At 39.9% G+C, this 25,272-nt stretch overlaps 1 protein-coding gene across 1 annotated transcript; it reads right to left on the bottom strand.

Moving 5' to 3' along the window:
* Positions 1 to 15,825: 15,825 nt before the first annotated feature.
* On the bottom strand, positions 15,826 to 21,452 carry LOC105028405 (tumor necrosis factor ligand superfamily member 15). The gene is made up of 4 exons (XM_010901130.4): positions 21,196 to 21,452; positions 21,049 to 21,091; positions 18,411 to 18,467; positions 15,826 to 16,610 (listed from the first exon to the last, which is right to left on the bottom strand). The coding sequence occupies exons 1-4, from the start codon at positions 21,400 to 21,402 to the stop codon at positions 16,207 to 16,209; spliced, it is 711 nt and encodes a 236-aa protein (XP_010899432.2). The 5' UTR covers positions 21,403 to 21,452; the 3' UTR covers positions 15,826 to 16,206.
* Between the last annotated feature and the right edge of the window lie 3,820 nt (positions 21,453 to 25,272).

Raw genomic sequence — 25,272 nt, 5'->3', positions numbered from 1 at the left:
TAGCAACCAGTAACCCTATTAATCAATTATGTACAAGTTAAGAGCAAAAACCTGCAGACACCTGACTTGAAACCTGTGCCCTAGACGAGAGTTATATTGGGGTGTCACCGTAGAGCAAAAACCTGACGAATAATTAAACAAAGACACATTTCTACTATTACATCCAAATGACAGGTGTGAGTTTTTCCATCTACTGGGAGTGTGCATAAGCAGCGAAACATCAAATAAAAAATATAAATAAAATAAAAACTGTAGAAGAAAAATAGGAATGCAATGTTGGGCTTTATGCACCTGACACTTTGTTGTAAGGTAACAGATAAAACAAAGTCCTTTTCCAGCCCACCACTGACTGTTCCTTAATCACAATCAACTCTGAGTTCACTTAGACTGGACCCATGTAGTTAACAATTACTGTAAGTTTCATTGTATGGCTGATGTGATTGGTTAGAAATTCCCCAATGTAGATGGAAGAGACACAGTGTAACGGACACAGTGTCTCTGCTTTAGGACCAGGAGGGCATTTATTAACAAAAAGTGTAAGAAATGTAATCAAAGCTAGAGGGAAAGAAAATCTGGGGGTGGGGGCGGGGTGGTGGAACAGCACCCACCTCTTCTTCAGTCTTCCACTACCTGCTGTCTGGTGCTGCTTTCCTGGAGCCCGTTCATCCTCCCCCTGATGAGGCCATATTGGGGCTGGGGTGCCTCGTTAAGGGGTGGTAGCCAACCTGCATTCATGGTTATAAACTGGGCTGCATTCTTGGGCCCTATTGTGCAGCCCAAGGCCAGGTGGTTTTCGATAGGGCGTTGGCCATTTTAACATAATTTCTAAAGATATTTGAATATAGGTCAACAATCCTGACCGTGTCAGTAATAATAAAAGGGATCTCAAAGCAGGATGTGGATGTACCACTACCAGGTCTTTCTGTGCAGGTTCATAAAGCAAAACCTTTTTTTTTCCCATGTTAATATAATGCCAAGGGATTGTGTGGTGGTGTGTGACTCTGTGGTAGTGCTGCATTCCCTAAGCAAAGAATGCCAAGAGCAGTATGACACTGAATCGAGACCCATCCACCATCCTGATGTTATCCATTTACAACCCACTATTACATTGCGTACACCTACATGGGTTTCTTTTTGTAATATCATTTTATATCCCACCCTCAGGTTACCCTCCCTAAACCCCAATCTCAAAGCACCCCCGAAATAAATAAATACCTAAGAAATACACAAATACTTTCATGCATAACAGGCTATATACACTACCATTCAAAAGTTTGGGGTCACTTAGAAATGTCCTGTTTTGAAAGAAGAGGAAACATTTTCTCCATTAAAGTGACATCAAATTGATCAGAAATACAGGGTAGACATTATAAATGTTGTAAATGAGTATTGTAGCTGGTAACAGCTGCGTTTCAATGGAATATCTACATACAGTGGGGAGAACAAGTATCCGATACACTGCTGATTTTGCAGGTTTTCTCACTTACAAAGCATGTAGAAGTCTATAATTTATCATAGGTACTCTTCAACTGTGAGTGACGGAATCTAAAACAAAAATCCAGAAATTTAAGTAATTAATTTGCATTTTATTGCATGACATAAGTATTTGATACATCAGAAAATCAGAACTTAATATTTGGTACTGAACCTTTGTTTGCAATTACAGAGATCATACGTTTCCTGTAGTTCTTGACCAGGTTTGCACACACTGCAGCAGGGATTTTGGCCCACTCCTCCATACAGAAATTCTCCAGATCCTTCAGGTTTCGGGGCTGTCGCTGGGCAATACAGACTTTCAGCTCCCTCCAAAAATCTTCTATTGGGTTTGTTGTGGAAATTCTTGAACTGATGTATACTTGGTCCTATACATGTATAAATGGGTTACTAGTTAAAGGTACTCAGTCCCCATGTTTGGATAAGAAAAGGAACATGGTAGAGAGGGATCTGGTATTTGTTTAGGGGGGCATCCTTGACCGGCATCAGCGGATTAGAGGGTTACTCGTTACTCGTATAACCCAGGGGTGGCCAATTAATTTTCACAAGGGGCCACATGAGAAACCTGAATTGTGTCAGAGGGTCACACCAATGATAACTTGAACTTAATTCTTCTCAACTTTCTTCCATTGTAAAACACACTAAATTATATATTTTGAATAGCTGGTACTGATAATCGGAAGAATAAAACTATTTTTGTAAATATTTATATTAGGTAATGTGAAATTGTGATGTATAGGTCAAAAAAGAAACCCAAAGCAATTATTGAATCAGTGCAATTTTCTTTACTTGTTAATCTCCACAAACAATGAAAAACAACAGAATCCTCTGAGCATGCCTCCTCAGGTGTGGAAAGTTATCCTCTTTGAGGGAGGAGTAAAAGTCCAGCAGTGAGTCTGACCTGAAGTGCTCTGCCAGAAGTGTGTCAGACTGCAGGTCAATGAGTTCCATCTGAACATCACTTGGTGCATTATCCACACTGCAGTTGAAGGGAGAAGAAACCATGTGCATTTCACTCTCAAGAGTTTTGGAATCACCTCGAAAACTCTGCATGCAGTGCTTCTAACATGGTTGAGTACTTGTGGATGTGATCGGTTGATCTTTTGGCTTCCTTTAGTGTTGGCAAGTGGGTCAGAATGTTGTCCTTCACTTGGCTTGAGATAAGCTGCAACTTTCTCATGAAAGCCTTCACTGCACTGTACATCTCATGCACAAAAAGGCCCTTGCACTGCAGTTTGAGAGTGTCTACGCGGGTCAAGAATAGGTCCAACAGGGGGGAGTAGTACACACCAGATCTGTAATCTCCGGTGTTTGCAGCGACTGAGACCAAAGAAGACTACAGACCCAGGGTTGAGGAAGAGACTATGCGAACCGATACGTTTAAATTTATGAAGCTACCGCTAGTCATTCAACTGGACATTGGGTTTGGGAAGATACCTGTGGTAATCAAGACACCGGCTGTTTAGATGTATTGTTCCCGCAAGAATAGAGACAGTTTTTCTCTAACATATTTGGAGGATACAGGAGTTACAGCTTTCATATGCTTTAGTAAACTATGTGGTTGGGTTTTGTATGTCAGGTTTGATGGATTTGTGGAAGTTGATAGGTGGTTTTGAGAAAGTTCGTTTTGTAGGAGTACTTTTTAACAATAGTATTCCAGTTATAGTAACTGTAGTGAATAAAAGGCTGTTGTTGTTCCGTGTCCTGATAGCACGGGTATCACTCCCATGTTCTTAACCTGTTGTGGGGCGATTCGTGCTGGATTTTAAGCAGCTCTCTGTTGGTGGAATTGGTTTCTGTGCAACTGTCTGTGCGAAATGCGAGAAAGATGTCTTGTTTGCTTTTCAACAGTAGGGGAATTGAGCCCCTATGTCTCCTCGTATGGCCTGTATTGTAGGTAGGGGAGATTCGGTCCCTGTGGGTAAGCAGTGCAACGTCCTTGGATTGGATTCCGGCGACACTGGGAGAGCGAACCTGTTGCCAACAGCTACCCAGTGCTGTGAGGTTAACCGTTACGTATCCGTGTTGTGGGGCACGACCATTTGTTAAACTCAGGGGCCCTCACAGCTCTTATCAGGCTCTATGTCCACCATTTTAAGAGACTGTAGGATGGAGTGGGGATTGCTCCTGTCAAATGCCAAAGTATTTGGTCAGCTTGTGGTTTGAAATAGTAGTTGTACTAATGAAGTTGTATATGCGCGCGCGCCGAATGTGCTTGTTCTATATGTGATTGTGGCCCGAGTCCTGGGCATTTGTCAATATCTGGTTGTGGTCGACACCTAGTAAATGCATTTGTCCATTTTGGTATTCCCTGTGCACAAGGGTTCCGATTGACAACATTGTGTATTCCTTGGTGGAATATTTGTGTATTTGTTTGAGATTGTTGTTAGCCTGGAAGTGTTGCCTTTGCCAGGTTTTGCTTGTTTGGTGTACACTTCGGTGAACGCACTCATTGCGTCGTTGTTGTGATTCTTTGGCAAGGCCCACTCTTTCGGCTTTGCCTAAGCACCGCGAAATTGAAACTGGCCTATTGTTTCTCTCTCCTTATATGTAGTAGAATGATGAACCACATTGCGATAGTCTTTAACGTTAAGAAACCACGCTGTTTCCAATGAAGACTGGATTCACAGCCAATATAGTCATTACCTGCAACACAGGGTAAAATCGTTTATTCCCCAAATAGCCAAAGCCCGTAATATTAGACATCCTATTTTTTATGATTTTGGTTAAGTAATGTAGTTTAACTTTGTTTGTATTTACAATGATTACTGGGGTGATGCTTGTGTTTTCAGACCTACGCCTGATGCTCGTTACTGGCGTTTAAATTCCAACCTGGTAAACTGACAAAGGGGGTAGATTGATGTGACTGTATTTAGAGATCTAGCTTGGAGTATCCTGGGGATCACTCACTGATTGTTCCTTGATTTTAGTAACTTCATGCATCTGTTCTCTGTAAACTTGTTTTTGTCCCCCTACTGTTGCTGTGTTGATAGGATAAGCAATTTTTTGGCAAACAGCAACGATATTAGATGGGGAGAGCAATAACTCTGAACCTTCAGTTAACGTGGGATATAGGCTAAGTTGAAAGAATGACGTCTCTTACTACAGACAGTCTGTAGACCATGTCACATTTTTGTGTGGAAACTTTCCTTGGCTCCAGGAAGGGGGGCAGACCCCCCTTCCTAGAGCGAAATTAAAGTCGTTTATTACATTTGATAGGAATTGAGAAACATAACACAACACAGATGTGCTGACTAACTCTGAACAAAGGACAATAGATAGGACGTGTTGCCTGTTACTGATGGGCCCCACGCATTCTTAACCATACCTCCTGCTAGAAGTTGCCCATGTGACTGACATAGGCTATATGGATAGGTCCATTGACCATAGGTTGGAACATACCATACAAGGGTCTGTTGTAGGATAAACCTTTCTTATTGGAGGGTATTGGAATGTGTAATGGTTGGTTATTATCCCTGGCCACCTCCTATGTATCCTGGCATATATAACTGTGTTGCCTCTGTAATTGTGGAAGAGATAGAAATGGAAGGTCAACACCATAGACTCATGCTGAATAAAGATGGCTCTCCCCTGACTTGGTTGCATTTATTTTGTTCATGGATCAAACTAGGACAGAATCTAACAGCATGATGCTGTGAGCCGCATAGATGGATTTGCACTCTGAATGGTGAGTCAAACCACTCTAAAAGAACAAGTCAGTTAAATCAGCATGAGTATCCAGATGAACACATCTGGAACAACAAGAAGACCTAGAAATGTCGCTTTTTAGGCAATGGAAACCTGTGGTAAGGACACAAAAGACTTATATTGACACTGAAAAGTATGTGCTTTAGTCCTCGAAATAACACAAGAGAAGTTAAATCTTCCCTGTTGTGATGGGAAGTACTTACTAGACTGAGTAGTAAGTGACAAATGTGTAAAGTCCTAATAAAGGCCACTCTTTAGTACAAAACTTCGGTATTCATCTAGAAGTCCTTGTTATTTGGATAACAGGTTGATGCGTATGTAGTAATAATTTAAATCTTGTAATGGGAAGTAAAATAAAATAATGTCTTTAAACAATGTGTTGTAAAACTGAGGACTGCAGCCTCACATGTTGTAATGGAGAAAATAGCTGATGCCATCAAAAATAGATGACTGTTGCCAAGAGATGATTCAGAAATATGCCATTGTTCCTGAAGAAGATTTTTTGAGTTTTTTTTACATACATACATACATACATCTTCTTCCGCTTCATCCGGGGCCGGGTCGCGGGGGCAGCAGTCTAAGCAGAGATGCCCAGACTTCCCTCTCCCCAGACACTTCCTCCAGCTCTTCCGGGGGGACACCGAGGCGTTCCCAGGCCAGCCGGGAGACATAGTCCCTCCAGCGTGTCCTAGGTCTTCCCCGGGGTCTCCTCCCGGTGGGACGGGACCGGAACACCTTCCCAGGAAGGCGTTCCGGAGGCATCCGAAACAGATGCCCAAGCCACCTCAGCTGACCCCTCTCGATGTGGAGGAGCAGCGGCTCTACTCTGAGCTCCTCCCGGGTGACCGAGCTTCTCACCCTATCTCTAAGGGAACGCCCAGCCACCCTGCGGAGAAAGCTCATTTCGGCCGCCTGTATCCGGGATCTTGTCCTTTCGGTCATGACCCAAAGCTCATGACTATAGGTGAGAGTAGGAACGTAGATTGACCGGTAAATCGAGAGCTTCGCCTTGCGGCTCAGCTCTTTCTTCACCACGACAGACCGATACATCGACCGCATTACTGCAGAAGCTGCACCGATCCGTCTGTCAATCTCCCGTTCCATCCTTCCCTCACTCGTGAACAAGACCCCTAGATACTTAAACTCCTCCACTTCAGGCAGGCACTCTCCACCAACCTGAAGTGAGCAGGCCACCCTTTTCCGACTGGTACTGATTCTCATCCCCACCGCTTCACACTCGGCTGCAAACCGTCCCAGCGCATGCTGAAGGTCCTGGTTTGAAGAAGCCAACACGACAACATCATCCGCAAAGAGCAGAGACGAAATCGTGTGGTCCCCGAACCTGACACCCTCCGGCCCCTGGCTGCGCCTAGAAATTCTGTCCATAAAAATTATGAACAGAACCGGTGACAAAGGGCAGCCCTGCCGGAGTCCAACATGCACTGGGAACAAGTCTGACTTACTGCCGGCAATGCGGACCAAGCTCCTGCTTCGGTCGTACAGGGACCTGACAGCCCTTAGCAAAGGACCCAGGACCCCATATTCCCGAAGCACTCTCCACAGGATGCCGTGAGGGACACAGTCGAATGCCTTCTCCAAATCCACAAAACACATGTGGATTGGTTGGGCAAACTCCCATGAACCCTCCAACACCCCGTAGAGGGTATAGAGCTGGTCCAGTGTTCCACGGCCCGGACGCAAACCAGACTGTTCCTCCTGAATCCGAGGTTCTACTATCGGCCGTATTCTCCTCTCCAGAACCCTGGCATAGACTTTCCCGGGGAGGCTGAGAAGTGTGATCCCCCTGTAGTTGGAACACACCCTCCGGTCCCCCTTCTTAAAAAGAGGGACCACCACCCCGGTCTGCCATCCCAAAGGCACTGTCCCCGACCGCCACGCGATGTTGCACAGGCGTGTCAACCAAGACAGCCCCACAACATCCAGAGACTTGAGGTACTCAGGGCGGATCTCATCCACCCCCGGTGCCTTGCCACCGAGGAGTTTCTTGACCACCTCAGTGACTTCAGCCCGGGTGATGGACGAGTCCACCTCTGAGCCCTCATCCTCTGCTTCCTCAATGGAAGATGTGACGGCGGGATTGAGGAGATCCTCGAAGTACTCCTTCCACCGCCCGACGACATCCCAGGTTGAGGTCAACAGCTGCCCACCTCCACTGTAAACAGCGTTGGTAGGGCACTGTTTCCCTCTCCTGAGGCGCCGTACGGTTTGCCAGAATCTCTTCGAGGCCAGCCGATAGTCCTTCTCCATGGACTCACCGAACTCCTCCCAGGCCTGAGTTTTTGCCTCCACAACCACCCGGGCTGCAGTCCGCTTGGCCAGTCGGTACCCGTCAGCTGCCTCAGGAGTCCCACAAGCCAACCAGGCCTGATAGGACTCCTTCTTCAGCTTGACGGCATCCCTTACTTCCGGTGTCCACCACCGGGTTCGGGGATTGCCGCCTCGACAGGCACCGGAGACCTTACGTCCACAGCTCCGAACGGCCGCTTCGACAATGGCGGTGGAGAACATGGTCCACTCGGACTCAATATCTCCAGCCTCCCTCGGGATCCAGTCGAAGCTCTGTCGGAGGTGGGAGTTAAAGATCTCTCTGACAGGAGACTCGGCCAGACGTTCCCAGCAGACCCTTACAGTACGCTTGGGCCTGCCGAGTCTGTCCAGCTTCCTCCCCCGCCATCGGATCCAACTCACCACCAGGTGGTGATCAGTTGACAGCTCCGCCCCTCTCTTCACCCGAGTGTCCAAGACATACGGCCGCAGGTCAGATGAAACGACAACAAAGTCGATCATCGACCTGCGGCCTAGGGTGTCCTGGTGCCATGTGCACTGATGGACACCCTTATGCTTGAACATGGTGTTCGTTATGGACAAACTGTGACTAGCACAGAAGTCCAATAACTGAACACCACTCGGGTTCAGATCAGGGGGGCCGTTCCTCCCAATCACACCCCTCCAGGTGTCACTGTCGTTGCCCACGTGGGCGTTGAAGTCCCCCAGTAGAACGATAGAGTCCCCAGTTGGAGCACTTTCCAGCACCCCTCCCAGAGACTCCAAGAAGGTCAGGTACTCTGCACTGGCGTTCGGCCCATAGGCACAAACAACAGTGAGAGCCCTATCCCCGACCCGAAGGCGCAGAGAAACGACCCTCTCGTTCACCGGGGTAAACTCCAACACATGGCGGCAGAGCTGGGGAGCTATAAGCAAACCCACACCAGCCCGCCGCCTCTCACCATGGGCAACTCCAGAGTGGTGAAGAGTCCATCCTCTCTCAAGGAGTGTGGTTCCAGAGCCCAAGCCGTGCGTAGAGGTGATTCCGACTAACTCCAGTCGGAACCTCTCGACCTCAGGCTCCTTCCCCGCCAGTGAGGTGACGTTCCACGTCCCTAGAGCTAGTTTCCGTGTCCAGGGATCGGGTTGCCTAGGCCCCTGCCTTCGACTGCCACCCGATCCTCTACGCACCGACCCCTTATGGTCCCTCCTGTGGGTGGTGAGCCCACGGGAAGAGTTTTTTTTTTTTTTTTTTTTTTATATACAGAAAATATGGGAGGAAATTCAAAGAATGCCTGATGAATTACAAAAAACACGTTGGTTGTTGATTGTGTTATCAGAAATTTCAAAAACGGAATGATAAATTCCTCAAAGATGGTCTTGAAAGATCTTTGAAGGAGAAAGAATGTGTTCAGGCGTTGGCCGAACAAATGACTGAACTGGACAGGTTGAAAAATTGACTTGAAAAGTTGAAAAAGGAACTTGAAACATTGAAAGCAGGAACAGCATCTAAAGACACTCAACGCCCATTGAAAAAGAAACCTGTGACAAATAAAATGTACTCTTGATGAAACCATCTCACGGATGTTAAATGTTATTGTCTGGGGTCCAAAAGACCCCAAAGACCCAGAGTGTCACTACAAATGAAGACCAACTGAGGGTTATAATGTAGGCCGAAATTGAGCTTCCCTTCTTTGAAAGACCAGCAGCCGCCATTGGAAGACACGTTGTGTCCCATGAGGACTGAATCCAAAACAGCCATAGGACTTTACAAAGGGTTTCCACCAAATTGGAATGTGTGTGTGTGTTCTCTCTCTCTCTCTGCCTTGTCACAGGACAACTGGTGAGAGGGAAACACAGAGGGTAATAATTTTTTGAAGTTTAGTAAAACACGTGGCTTTCCATGTGCACGGAATTTGATTCTAATAAATGTTATAATTAGATTTTAGACAAAATATTGAGATTACAATCTCATGTGAAATTAGGACATAAAGGGAGAAAACTGCCAAAAGCGAGTTTATCCCCTACAATAAAATTTAATATTTTATTTTGAATGTTGAATTGGCTTTGGTTAATTAGGAACATTTTCATTTGTTTGTTTTTTGTGTTTCTCTTACAAATAAGAAGACATTTATAGAACAAGTAAGATACTAAAAAGTTGACTGACTAAAATGGTCTCACTCTTGGTTCAGAGAGCAGCACAGGTGTAAGGAGTGCTTGAGTCAAGAGCGAGAGTAACATAAGCTCCTCCATTGTTGATGATAGTCATTGTAATGTCAATAGAACCACAGACGTGAACAAAATATAAGTTGTGATTTAGTGTTTGGCTGACCGCCACTATTTGGAATAGAAATTAATCAAAGTTGGACAACTTCACTTAAATATAGAAGGTTAATTAAGACATTGTTTGTCACAAGGTAGTTTGGTCGTTGCCTGTAAAAATGCTACATTTGGGTGCTGTAAATATGCTAATACAATTGCCCTGGTGGTTGCAGTAGGTATACCACTGGAACATGGGCTGGAGTTTTTTCATTCCTACAATTTAGTTGCGCAGCTTATCCCCTAGTGGGCAAACCAATTTAGTTAGGCATGTGCCAAGAAACTTCAGGATATTATAAATGCATGATAGCCAATTAAAGAATTTGAGAGCTGTTTAGCTCTGTAAGACAAATGTGTCAATGGGTTATATGGTTTATAATTCCTTCACACAAGCGAGTGTGTTACACATTGATTTATTTGATTGCGTTAGTGAATGTTTGTGTTTTTAACATGTTCACTGTTGTGACGTCCTCCTCCGGCGAGGACCCGCTTCCACGCTCCACCTCTCATGAATGCACCCCTAACTCCACAGCACTCGAACACACCCCAGTCATCAGATCCCAATCACCCTCATTCTGAGCACCTGTGTCTAGTTTATGCCCCTATTTAGTTTGGTTCAGTTTTTTTTTTTTTATTCAATGCCACAAGAACAAGAGGTATTACATACACAATAAAACATACATTAGCTTAGAGAAAAAGAAAAAAAGAAAAAGAAAGAGAGAGAAATACATTTTACAGATAATCCAGAGCTTTCAAAACATTACATGTTTTCATTGCTTTTTTGTTTTTAGTTTGTTGCAGAAGATGTATATATAAGGTAAAGTCATTTATAAAATGTGGAAAATTTGGTTTCTCTTGAGCCCACTTCTTTTTATGTATATGGTATTCCTAATAAAATGAATAACTGTATAATATGCTGTTCTTTACATTCCAAATTATCTTTCTGAGTATAAAAAGCACATCAAAAACACAAATTTCCATCTTACACTTTAGTTTCCTATTAACAAAGGCTTCTAAATCTTTCCAAAATAATCTTGAGTAAATACAATGAAAAAAAAGATGCAAAATCGTTTCTTTCTCTAGTGCACAAAATTCACACATATATGAAATATTTAGCTTAAATCTTTCCAAAACCTTTTTAGCAGGATAAATTCTGTGAAGTATTTTGTAAGATACTTCTTTAATTTTGTTATTTACACAGAACTTATTTGGTAATTTCCATGCTCTACCCCAAGAGATTTCCCCAAATAAAGCAGACCAAAAGAATCTTGCTGCAGGAAAAGATACAGAACCAAGAACATTCCTTATAATCTTATTACTACAATTTTGTTTTAAAACATCAATACTATCAATGAAAATTTTATCACAAAGATTGTCTATGTTGATTTCTACTGAATCAGTGTCTTTTAAGAGTAACATCACACTCTTTGGAATTGCGTCAAGAACAATAGCAAAGTCTCTCGGTTTAACAGGTAATTTAAATTTTTGTAGAAACTCAGTATATGATAATAAATATCCATTTGAATTAATTAATTGTCTCACTAATATAATACCTTCATTGAACCAAGTGTGATAGAATAGTGATTTGTTTTTAAATAGTATGTCTTTATTATTATTCCATATGAAATAGTTGTGTGGTGAAAAATTGTGTTTATATACCAATTTCCATGCTAGCAAGGCTTGTTTGTGAAAACTGGCCAATTTTACAGGAATTTTGTCAGCAGAAAAGTTACATTTAAAAAAAAAACCTATGCCTCCAAGAGTATTAAATATATAATTTGGAAATACATTCCAAAGACTTTCTCTATTATTCAAAAACTCTATCAACCATTTAATTTTGAAAGTGTCATTAAGTGTACTATAATCTAAGACCTCAAGTCCCCCTTGCTCTTTGATGTTACATAATACCTCCTTTTTTAAATAATGCGGCTTTTTCCTCCATATGAAGTCATACAATATCTTATCTAATTCCTTAACCACCTTAGGAGGCATATCTAATGATAAAGATGTATATACTGATCTAGATATACCTTCCGCCTTAGACAATAATACCCTCCCAATTATTGATATATCCCTCATTAACCACCAATTAAATTTATTTTTTGTTCTCTCAATAATTGGTTCAAAATTTAACTGACTCCTTTGTTTTTCATTTTTACAGATTACTACACCTAAATATGTTAATTGGTGTTTAACTGGGATATTCTCTATTTCTGTAGAGGAGCAATCTTTAAGGGGAAACAATACAGATTTATCACAATTCATTTTAAGGCCAGATACAGCAGTGAATGCCTCAATGCATCTAATTATTTTAAGTACCTCAAATTTGTTTTTCAAAAAGATTGCAGTGTCATCAGCAAACTGGCTAAGTTTAAACTCAAATCCAAAAGCTGTGATACCATTATACTCATTCCTTTTAACATGCATTGCCAAAACCTGAGTGACTAACAGAAACAAAGACGGAGAGAGAGGGCATCCTTGCCTGATTCCACGGTGAATATCAAACCTCTGTGAAGTACCATGTGCAAGTTTGACAGAACTATTACAGCCATTATACAATGTTTTAACTGCTTTCAAAAATATATCTCCGAAACCTAACAATTTAATAACTTTGAAAATAAACTCATGATTCACAGTATCGAATGCTTTGTAAAAATCAATAAATAAAATAAAACTTTCATCTTCAATAAAATGATTATAATCAATCATATCTAAGATTAGTCTTATATTATTCCTAATATGACGGCCTTGCATAAAACCAGACTGTTCCATATCAATTACTTGATCTAAACCTTGTTTTATTCTTCTAGCAAAAATCATTGCAAACAATTTACTGTCATTATTAAGCAAACTAATAGGCCTCCAATTTTCAATGAGTAATTTGTCCTTGTTGGGTTTGGGTATCAGTGTTATAACTCCTTGTTTTAATGAAGCAGGCAATTCACCTTTTTTTATAGCTTCTATAAATACTAATAATAAAAAGGGAGAAAGTTCTTTAGAAAATGTCTTATAAAATTCACCTGTTAGCCCGTCATTGCCTGGAGACTTGTTTTTTAGCAAGTTAATGCACTCTCTCAACTCTTCAATATCTATTTCTTTGTCACACAGATCTTTGAAGGTCTGATCTATTTTTTTGGTATCGTCCATAAAACTGTTTAAAAATATATCAATATTGGAAGTAGCCATTTTGGAAGAATACAAATTACTAAAAAACTGAGCAACATATTTTGAAATATCTATAGAATTATCAACTATTTTATTGTTAATCATTAGTTTTGACACTGAGGCAAAATCACTGTTTCTTTTTTCAAGGACAAAAAAATATTTTGTATTTTTTTCCCCTTTTTCTAACCATTTAAGTCTAGATCGAATAAATGCTCCTTTTGCTTTATCCTCATAAATATTATCTAGTTCAGTATGTAAAACATTTAATTTATTTAATTCAAGATCAGTCAAGTCTTCTTTCTTCTTTTTATTCAAATTTAAAATTTCCTCAATTATTGAATTTTCTTTCCTTTTTTTATTTTTTGCTTCTAATTTTCCTTGGTTAAAGGTTGCTGTTCTGATATCAAACTTCATTAATTCCCAGTACTTTCCATAAGTATTTTCCATAGCTGCAATTGTTCTATATTTATCAATAATATGTTTGATTTTTTCCTTTAGACATTCACTTTCAAGCAATTTATTATTTAATTTCCAGTAACTATTAATTTTTTTGACTGATGTATCTTTAACCGCATTTATTCTTAAGAAAATTCCTTTATGATCTGTCATTATGCAAGGTTCTATCAGTACAGAGGCCACATTATTAGCTAAATCATTGGACACTAACCAATAGTCAATACGAGAATGAAGAGATGAGTTCTTATTACTCCATGTATATTCCTCCCTAGTTTGGTTCAGTTCTCCCTGCCATTTGTGAGGTATTGTTTGTCACACCGTCATTCATTACCGAGCCTTCGCGTTTCGCCGGTGCCTAGTGTTATCCTGATATCGATTCTCGTGTCTCTAGCCCTGTGATTTCGGATTGTTAAGTACCTCGTGATTCCGACCCTAGCCTGTACGACCGTCCTTCGCCTAGCCCTACTGGGAGTTCGTCTCCCTTATACACCGCCTGCTCCGCGAGTGGAACCAGCCTCTCTCCCTTTCCCCATTCATTACAACTGTGTTGTTTTTGATGAACATGCAACTCCATATTGAAGGGATTCTAGATCCTTCCCTATTACTAATTCTCTATTTTTACATGTCCGTCCCGAAATGATGGCCAGTGCGGCTTCAGGATGGCGCCTCCTGTGGCCGTATTCGCCGTGATTCTGCGTTCACTCATGGTGTCACTTTCTATTGACTTAATGGAGTGCAGGCAGGGGAGATGTATGATATGATAACTGATTATGATTGGAAAGAGTTGATCTTAGGGCTCGAAGCAAATCAAATTGGTACTTAAAAGGAGTTACATAAAAATTTGGGATCTGCCATGTTTAACATTCTATTTTTAGGATTTGTTTTAATTGTTTATTTGGAAACTGTTTGTTTGAAGTAAGATCTAACATTTTAATGGTGGAATAGCTTAGCTCTTACCATTTTTTATTTGGTTAAGCAATGTCAAGTCTGATCAGACAAAGAATTCTCATTCCACTGCCAGGTGCTATCAAGCATCAATATAGCACATTGAATGAAACATCAACCAAGCCAGTTCTGGATGGAAAAGGTAATTTGACAGTATGCTACATGTACTTTTCATTTGTAAAACCTGTGTTTTTCAAAAATGTCTTTTTCCATGAAGAACTATTTGTCCATTCCACCCACAACCACTGACTAATACATTTTAAACTTCCTGGGATGATTAAACCTTTCCTGACAAGAAATCACCCCACCCCACGCACAAAGGAATAGTTCCATTGTCATGAATCCAACTTTCTTTTGTTTTTGTAATGCAAGGAAGCATAAAAAAACTCCAAATCAAATGTTTCATATGTATTAAATAGTTTATTCAATGAAAGGTACATTTTACCTGAGAATACATTTGACCTGACTTAGATTACTACATGGATGGGAATATTACAATTTTACACATCTATACATTTAAGGAGCAGTTTTTAAATGAATCCTGTAATGTGGAGCTGCCAGACAGAATAATCCACAATAGAGATTGTTCAATACTGATCCTAGAGCTGTGTTTTTGTCTACAATATAAAACGAATTTGGGTCCTTGTAAAGCGCTGTATATGTCCCATGTGTTGTTATTATTATTATACCAAAGATAGATTTTGTGTTTGAGAAAGACAGAGCCAATTGGTGTTCCATAGGAGTAAACTATTAAAAAGTGAGGGACAAGGAAAATGATTGTTATCAACCCAAATGGCACAACCTTGAGTTTGAGCTTTTTACTTGCACAAAGGTCCAGCACAGAGTAAAGCAAAACTTTTCAAGTTAGGAATTGACCTATAATCCACTACTAAATCAAATCTTTGTAATTTAACAACATCTAATTGAAAGCAGTAAAATGTATAGCAAACTTTTTGAATAGCCAACCAAATAACTAACATAATAACAATGATGATATTAAAAAATATATACAAATTAATACATGCATGTAACAGATGTGTAGCATCCCTCAATCAAGTATTTTTTTTATTGTGACTTCATAAATGCACTGGTCCTATGGGTTGTATAAATGGGGGATAACCGTCCACACAGACTTTCTATTTTGGCAAAGATAATTCAGTTTTAGTCCAGCAGGGAATCCCAAAATGTTTTGAATTGTCTCCCACCAATTCAACACTGTTATTGCTTGCTCCTTGGAGTTTCATTCTGGGTGTTTTGTAAAAGCACTTTGTGATGACTGCTGATGTCAAAAGAGCTTTATAAAATAAAAAGGGATTGACCAGTTGAAGGCAAATTTCCTACAATTCTTACTGAAAATGCAGCTTTGTTTATTTTCAGTAAGGGTCATCAAATGTAGTCATTTCATAGCATTACTGGATTGTGAAGGCTGAAAAATCCAGAAAAATTATGTCTGAGCTTAGTTACAATCCCATTATTACGGGTGTACACACTTTTGCAACCAAGACATTGACAGTATAAAAAAATATATAATTAAATATGTATGTTTTTTAATTAAATATTGTTAGTTACAATATCTTATTAAAGCTGAATAAAGTCGGAAGTGATTTCAAAGTCTTGATTTCAGCCTTTACATGAACAAAAGCATCATTTTCAATAAGGGTGTGTAGACTTGATATAGACTGTATATGATATATTCCTATATTCATACATTATCAAAATCAATGTGAGCTTGACTGATTAGCTTTTAGGTTCTCAAAAATGATATCGGGTGTTATAAATAAATGAAATATAATTATATTTTAAATATATATTTTGTGGCAGTTTAGGATGGGTCTACAGTAAAAAAGCACCAAAATACATGGTTCTCTCTGTTGTACAATCAATCAGTTCATAATTTTTATTATCAAGCCACACCCTTAGTAAGTCCCCTTCCATCAGTGACAACACTTGTCCTGTGTAGACTGTCCTTCTATTTTCAGCTGGTATGCTATCCTTGACTTCCAGGACCTCTACCCAATCTTTGTAGCTCAGTGAGTATTTTATAACTTTCAGAACGATCATCTTGGATTCCTTTAAATGGTTTCGAAAGTTCATCCCCACGTACACAAAGTATTTGCCCTCCTCAGGGACAACCACAGACCTGCTCGTCTCATTGTAGGTGAAACCCTGCTGATGGACCGAGCCTTTGTGAGCCTCCCATTTCATGAATTCAGTAGGCACACTGCAGTTTGAAGGTGCTGGAGGTGAGAGAGGAGAGAGGAAATATACACATCTATACGTGTGACTGTAAACAGGCGGAAAACACCATGTCAGTGTGCCTTCTGGAGTTTTCAATGATAACCAAAAGCATCTCTACAAGATGATGAGATGTTTTGATTTTTGGTGCAGAAATCAAAACAGAATTGCAAAGCTGTGGAAGCCAGTACACTAAAGATAGGCTATACAATAAAGATACTGCACTGAATACATCATATGTAATTGGTTAGTTTCTACCCTCATCTGGTTGTTTAGGTCTGGGAAAACCAAGGCCCTCCGTGGAACCGTTTTGACACCACTGCCTTATAGCAGACTGTTCCTCAACGTAATTATTTACATTTACATTGAAGTAATTCAGCAGATGCTCTTCTCTCTTACAGAGACAATTTTCAATGCATATTCCGTATTGACGAAAACTTTGCTGGCTGAAACTATATGCGGTTAGATTGCAACTGTTTCTGGCATGGAATAGTTCATCTTCAGTCTCGCTAGCAATTGCTCAATTCTTATGATTATTTCTAGGAAGTTAGTAGATACTAGTAAGGCTATTACTGGCTAATATGCTGTTAAAACAGCCAGTGGCAAAAGCAATACAATTCATAGACAGTTCATTATTAATTATTTCTGGTAGATTCAACGATTCTCTCGTCTTTTCACTTGATGAAAAAGTTAGTCACCTTTATTGATAGTTATTGTATAAATGTCATTCAATTAAATAATTCTTATGACTATTCCAGTAAGTTAGTAGATACTGGTAAAGCTTATTACTGGCTAATATGCTGTTAAAACGGCCATTGGCAAATGGCATACATAGGCCCTATTTGCGGTGGAGGTAAACTTAGTAAGAAACGTTTGTCAGTTTAACTCTATCAGTGTCATTCAAGAATGGCCATATAACTGTTAAAACGGCTAGTGGCAAAAGATGATTTGTTCAGGATAGAGACAAGAGGCTATACTGACACCAGGAAAATATGTGGCTCCATGATGTAGTGGTTAATGACACAGCCTTTCACCTGGGTAACCCAGGTTCGAGTCTCGAGATGGCTAGATTTTCTATTATGGGCCAGCTGAACTAGGCTTGCCTGCTTTCTTGTTTAAATATTTATTCTACACGTATTTCTGCCCTAGACATTGCCCTCGTTTGGGTATCCAACACTGCTTTAACCAAAAACAGAACAAACCTGTTTTATTCTAATATTATCCTCATCTTTTTAATATAGCTATGACATTTTACAACCAATTCTGATTAATACAGTTGCGCTCAAAAGTTTGCATACCCTTGGAGAATTGGTAATATATGCACCATTTTTAAAGAAAACGTGTGAGCAGGCAAAACACGTCTTTTATTTGTTATGGGATTCATATTCAACTGTAGGTCGTAACAGAATGGCACAATCATAAAACAAAACATTGGAACAGTCTTAATGCTGTGCATTGCCCACTTTAGCATCAATGACTGCGTGCAGTCTTTTGTAATAGTTGTCTATGACATTTCAGGGTATTTAAATCAGGGCCACTTGGATGATTTCTGTTATCGTTATGATTTAAAAAGGAGCCATAAAACTACGTGATAATAAATGGCTTCATTTGATCACTATCCTTAAAGAAATTTATTTTTTGAATGATCAGTCATATTTTCTAAGTCAATGCCAACATTTCACAATTTCTGCCAGGGTATGCAAACTTATGAGCACAACCATATGTGTAATTTACCCACTGATGCACAGGTTGACACAAGTATGAACTAATTTAATGACTCATAGCTTTATTCAATTACTTACTTGTCAGGTGAATGCTTGGCTTGCTCTGATTTTGAGACATCAGATGCTGCTCTGGATCTGATATGAGAAAAAAGATGTATGGCATCAGCTTTTGGTAGACATGCCTCTCTGGAGGCTTCATCATAAACACATAGGCAAACAGGCTAGCCAAGTGCTTCTCAAACCTTTGCATGAGCTGGGCACCCCTAGTTGCTCCAAATATTTTAACAATTCAAGAGCTAGCACACACGATTCAAAAGTATTTAGGGTTAAAACTAAGTTTTGTGAAACATCTCTGGGTCCCTGAGGAGAGGTTTGTGAATTGTAGCGGAGAGTATGCACCTCATTCTGATTTGACTTTTGAACTAGTGTTTACTTCAGGCCCTGAACCGTAGAGGGTTGTACTGACTTCCCATTTTCTTCCCAGTTCTGAAAACCGATATCTACAACTGTCTGTTAATCAAATTGGAAATGGTATGTGGACATACTTTAGATGTTTCTGAAAACCTTTACTATTAATTATGTTTGTCCTGTAAAACTGTTTTTCAAGTGAGTCCTCCATTTAGTTAACGGTTTCTAAGAATATTGCATGCTCAAGCAAATACCTTCGGGTAATAATTGTAGTTAATATCATAAAAGTAATCAAAATGCTTTTCTTTGCAAAGTGGAAAATAGGTCAAAATACTTCACGTAAATAACATGTCAAACCACTATGCCCCCTGCTGGAACAACATTTTGTTTTAGTTAGAAAATACCCTGCATTGGATGGTCACTATAAAATTAGGTAAAGCAGCAATTTATTTCAAAATTCAGGCCAAAATAAGTCTATATTTTAAGTAACGGTTAGGCTACTTGGTATAGGGAAGACCACGCAGCATGCGGAATTATTTTCTATGAAACCTACTAGAATATCTAGACCACACCAACCCACTCACTACTAACCATACATTTTTAATATTGGCATTTTCCATTAGCCTAAACAGTGTCATTTTAACCAGAATATATATTTCACAATTTCCGAGGTATCAGGGCACAAATGTACTATTGTCTGTCAATATACAAATACATTTGACACAAACATACTGTGGAAGTATCATTCGTGTTCACTTTCAATGACAAAAAATCTGCATGCCATTAAATGCTGAGCTGTGAGTTCCTGGCATGGGAAAATCTTCAAAATATGTCATCATTATGCAAATAACTGCCTGGGAACGCTCCCCGATACCGCTGGTATCTTCCAGGAATGTCTTTCGTCTTGCGAAAACAATGTTGGAACTCAATGTTGGACCTCCACCATTTCCAGTCAAACAAATGTTTATTCCCAAATAAACAATTAGCCTAACTGCTGTGGAAAAGTCTACTTTTAGGATAAACTAACAGGAAAAATGTACTCTCAAGAGACACACAACACAATAGCAGAGGAGGATTATTTAAATTCATTAATTGCATAGGAACAAGTCAAAATAAGTGCTTTGTGTTGTTCTATTCTTCACATTGTTTCTTATTCCATCGTATATACCTCCCTGCCCAGTTCCCAAAATATTGTCTTCTGCCAGACAGACAGACAGACAGACAGACAGACAGACAGACAGACAGACAGACAGACAGACAGACAGACAGACAGACAGACAGACAGACAGACAGACAGACAGACAGACAGACAGACAGACAGACAGACAGACAGACAGACATGTAAAAAAGACATCACATAAACAAGAAAAAATTATAGAATGCTATGCTGTCCTGGCAACACTAGGTAACAGACATGAATGAACACTGCTCCGATTAGAAGGCCCAGAAGAGACAAGTAATGTTAACTTGGAGCCATCTCAGGCTGGTAAATAAGATAGTTTGAGGCCTGACGCCTTGTGTTGTGGCCGCAATCTCATCCAGGAACAGGGCCTGCTGACCCCAAGGTATTCTATCTATACTAGTATCAGTGAGCTCAGATTTAGCATAGTATACTTGTTACATTGGATTTTAGATCCAATGCTGTTGCTATGTCAATTTGTGGTTCATGATGGAAATGTATTTAATGTTGACTAACACACTGCATCTAGGGAAACACTATACACCCAAAAGCAGGGCCTATATATTGTAGTGTTTGGCAGGACAGTGTTTCCTAACAACAACTTTCTGCTCAGGAGCCAGGTGTGCTACCCACTACAATGTTTCAAATTGGCTACTTCAATATATTTATGAAAAAAAATATATTCAATACATTGAATACATTTTTTTAATGTGTACATTTGGAAAATATTCGTAATTTTAAACAAAACATACAATTTGGACATACATTTTAAAACCTGTGAACAGGTTCTATACAGCCGTGTCTATTATAGCATTCAATTACTAATATAATTTATGTGATTTTCTAGTGCTGCTTGCACGACTTATCTGCAACTAAAACTGCGGTTCGTAGGCGCTAGCGCCACATGACTGCGTGTGAATTTAGCAGTAATCATGCTCATTGCTGCCAGCTTTTCAAACAAACGATCAGTTAAGTGATTTATCGTTTGTATTGGGTCAATGAAAAGTGGTTTGCTAACTGTGATGAACTTGTGGGTGGTATTCAATAACTTCATTCAGGATTCGACTGATGGATCGCGATACAGAGTCAACAAAATATCCATAGCCAAAGTGAAATACGCCTACATACCTTTAGCCTGCTGTCTTGCGAATTCTGTGGGTTTGAGTGTAGCCTAAAAACAAAAACACAATTTAAATATTAATGGTAACCAACAGAAGTCAACATTTCCATTAAAAGTCTCTTTAAAAACATCTGGACGTCCCATTCCGTGCTGACCTTCTCAATGCTGTATTTTATCACGTGGTGCGTAATTAAAAACACAGATGCAAAACTCAGAATCAGAGAGAACATTAATAGACGCAAACGATTCTCTTGTCGTTTCATCTCCTGAAAGTGTTTGAGCAAGATAATAACAGACGTTTGCTGGTCCATTGGAATCACTGTGTCTTGTGGATCCTCGCTGTTCAGCGTGCAAGTTTCCATCACCAGAACTTCTAAAGTCTAAAGTACCAAAATCTCTCAAGGAAACCTCATTTATACCTTATCGAAACGTGTCCAGGAAACAAATCCCCACAAAGTCCCGACATTCACACAATATGACTAATCTAAAACTTTATAGGACATCCTTTCATATCTGTCACGAGTGAAATCAGCCTGAGCATTAACGTAATCAGCTGTTGCTCTTCAAAATAAAGGCCCACTAAAACTGATGCAAACGGACACAAAACGTTTTTGCCATTTTTCTTCAGAATCTGCTAAACAAATTGGTTGAATGATTTAAAATGAAATGAACTCAGTTACAAACATAAGAAACGTTTGAAATCACAGGGTGGACGTATCAGGCTGCATACCCTACAGATTGTTCACCCATAAAATGTGGCGTCTGGCAATTCTGTGATACCAACAGAATACACCTGACAAGTGTGCACACATACATCAGCGTTCTAGCTCCTATTACATGTCTATGACTGTGGTCAACATTAAGCACATAGCATATTGTATGTATTGGACTGTAATATTGTACTAACTTGGGGGAAGGCAGCTGATGAATGCCATGACTGGACTTACAAGAAATGTCAATCCCGAACCATCACTATATAAAACCTTGTAACAGTACCTTACATAATTTGAAGCTAACCAGACGTGCACAGTTTGGAAGTGCAAGCAGTGCGACCGCAGTGGGGACCACAAGACAACATTTGGTTACATCCATATTCTCCAAATCTATGATTTAATGCAGATTATTGTCAAGAAACACCAGAGGTAGGTGTTGGCATAAAAAGCGACAGGGTCACGAAGAAAATAACCATATACCCATTGTAAAGTATGGTGGTGGATCTGTGATGTTCTAATTTGGTTCTACTTCACTCAGTCCCTCAGAACCTTTAGGATACATGGCAACATTGTGGCATGCATGTTTTTGAAAAATAATTTGTTTATGACCGTTTTCACTCAAAGGTTGAATTATATTATTTCTTAGATTGTAAAATCAAGCTGGTAAACAACACTGACAATTAATCACAGCCATTTCTGTTCACATTTACCTAGGGTGCCACATTTCTTGAGGTAAGTGTGTAGGGGAATTACCAGTGAACAACAACGTGCCTTTTGTCCAATGCCAGACTTATCAACAAGTTGCTGAACACAGGAGTTTGAAGAACGGTTCTCCATGTGTGCTGAAGATATCTGAATTGGCAACCTTTATGTCTGTGTCTGGGTTTCAGCTGCCATATGCTGTTTACATTTCTTTGCCATTCAGAATTACCAAGTTCGCTCCACCGTTTTAGCTAGCATCCTGCCGCCATGGACCAGGCTACTGTGACGCCTACAACGGTTGGCAAGCTTACTACAACATGTAACCGAACTGTACAACTATTGAGATGGTTTAAACAGTGTCACTGTCATGTTGACTTCTACTTTCCCTCCAGGCAGATGATAAAGGGGAGATATCTGAAAGGGTTGGGCGCTACAGTACTTAGTTTCCTTTTGTAAGAGAAGGGGTCTTGTCAATCCATTTCATCCTCTACCACATCTGAACCAAGAAATGAACCATGCTGCTGGAGGATTTCACTTCTGTTTCAGAGATGAATATGCCCTCAATGCCACACTGGGATTCATTTTTTATACTAAAAATAATAACTTATTCCATACAAAATACTTTCCACCCCGTTAAGTATTATCTACTCCATAGGTCTTCAACCCTCTCCTGGGGACCCCCCAGCCATCTCACAGTTTAGTTTTTGCCCTGAACTAGCTCACCTGATTCAACAGGTAAGGACTTGTTAATTAGTTAATAGGTGGATTCAGGTGGGCTAGCTCTGGGATACATCTAATAGATGGAATGGCTGGTGGGGTCCCCAGGAGAGTATTGAAGGCCTATGATCTACTCCAAATGATGTTCCTTTTAGTTGGTATTTGTTTTACTCTGTTTGAAAATATGGACTTTTATTTGGAAAGCTGCCAGACAATTCTACAAATTTAGCTCATGCTGATGATATTCCCAGCACATATTTAGGTGTGGTAGAAATGCTCAGCCCATATTAAGAGTATAATTTTCAACAAACATTCACTTAATTAAAGGGCCAATCTGCAGTTTTACATTAACAGAGCAGTTATTTTGTCACAGTTGCTGCATGGGGCTGAAAGACCAAGCTTTGATGATCAAACTCAGAGACAGTCACTAGATGTGTATATGTGCACATAAACACATACATACACACGTCTGTTGGCTGCTGTTGAGTTTGATTATCCAAGCTTGGTCTTTTACATTTATACAGATCTATACATACAAATACACACACACACACTCATATATATTAACAGTACATATTGTCCATTTAAATAACATCAAATTGATCAGAAACATTGTGTAGACATTGTTAATGTTGAAAATGGCTATTGTAGCTGGAAATGGCAGATTTTTTAAAGGAATACCTACACAGGTGTACAAAGGCCCATTATCAGCAACCATCAGTATTGTTTTGCAATGGCACATTGTGTTTGCTAGTCCAAGTTTATTATTTATGTGATCATTAGAAAAACCTTTGGCAATTATGTTAGCACAGCTGAAAACAGATTAAAGAAGCAGTAACACTGGCCATCTTTAGACTATTTGAGTATCTGAAGGATCAGCAATTGTGAGTTCAATTAGAGGTTCAAAATATCCAGAAACAAATAACTTTCTTCTGAAACTTGAGAAATGAAGGCTGTTCCATGCGAGAAATTGCCAAGAAACGGAAGATGTATACATGTTTTAAAACCCCTGTGTACATACTGCCACCCAGTGGAGAAACGTGGCTATTGGACCCAGACACACTTTGGGGGGAACCCTCTACCTCAGGGGTGTCAAACCGGTTCCATGGAGGGCCGAGTGTCTGCAGGTCTTTGGGTTTTCCTTTAAATTGGTTCCCAGGTCAGACCTGAACAACCAGGTGGGGGTAGAAATTAACCAATTAGTGAACTAATTAATCAATCAGGTACAAGGTGAGAGCAAAATCCTGCAGACACTCGGCCCTCCGTGGAACCGGTTTGACACCTGTGCTCTACCTAATCATAGTCAAGCCTGCAGGTGGGATGCAAGTCCAGGTAAAACATCAGCACACACCTGAGGGAAGAATATAGGGACAGTGAAAAATGTGTGTCCACAAAATGCATTTCCCCTGGTTCAGCATGAAGAGGCAAATGTCTTCATCACTGTCTGTGGATGTGTTGAGGCCATGGCCAATTCCGTTTCATTTGTTTCCTCCAAATTCTGTGATATCCGTTTAATGTTTTTGTGATTCCGTTTTTAATATCACAGTTCTCTAAAAAAGCACCCTGGGGTTTTTTACACCCACACATGCGGTAATTGTAAATGAGACATCTGCAATTGCAGAACAGACATGGATATTTAACGTGCATCAGAGGTGAAGATAGTTGTAATAATAAATGTAATCCGTTACATTTAAAAGTTACCTGTCTGAAATTGTAATCAGTAACGTAGCTTTTGGATTATTCAAACTCAGTAGAGTAATCAGTTATTTTGAAATTACTTTCAGATTAAGTGACATTAGAAGACAAATAGGTTTATGACCGATATCCGTTTAATGTTTTTGTGATTCCGTTATCAAAGTTCCCTAAAAAGCACTCGAGAGTATTTTTCATTCTAAATGAGCCATCTGCAATAGCAGAACAGACATGGCTACTTAACGTGCATCAGACCTGAAAATAGTTGCACTAATGGTAGGCCCTAACAAGAAACAAGTAAAAAGCTGTGTCTTTAACCACTACGCCACAGAGCTACACATCTGAGGCGAGTTGGTATAGCATTTCAACATTAGCTCTAAATTTTGTCACACATTAACATTATTCCAC

This window comes from Esox lucius, chromosome 14, assembly GCF_011004845.1.
Source record: "Esox lucius isolate fEsoLuc1 chromosome 14, fEsoLuc1.pri, whole genome shotgun sequence".
Taxonomy (NCBI): Eukaryota; Metazoa; Chordata; class Actinopteri; order Esociformes; family Esocidae; genus Esox; species Esox lucius.
Note: the sequence above shows the minus strand (reverse complement) of the source record. Positions and strands in the feature narration are given on the sequence as shown.

Coding starts and splice junctions, on each gene's coding strand:
- LOC105028405 (XM_010901130.4), bottom strand. CDS start 21,402: ATGGAAACTTGCACGCTGAACAGCGAGGATCCACAAGACACAGTGATT. Junction 18,468..21,048: donor CGCAAGACAGCAGGCTAAAG/GTATGTAGGCGT, acceptor TTCTCATATCAG/ATCCAGAGCAGCATCTGATG. Junction 16,611..18,410: donor GCCAAGCATTCACCTGACAA/GTAAGTAATTGA, acceptor TCTCACCTCCAG/CACCTTCAAACTGCAGTGTG.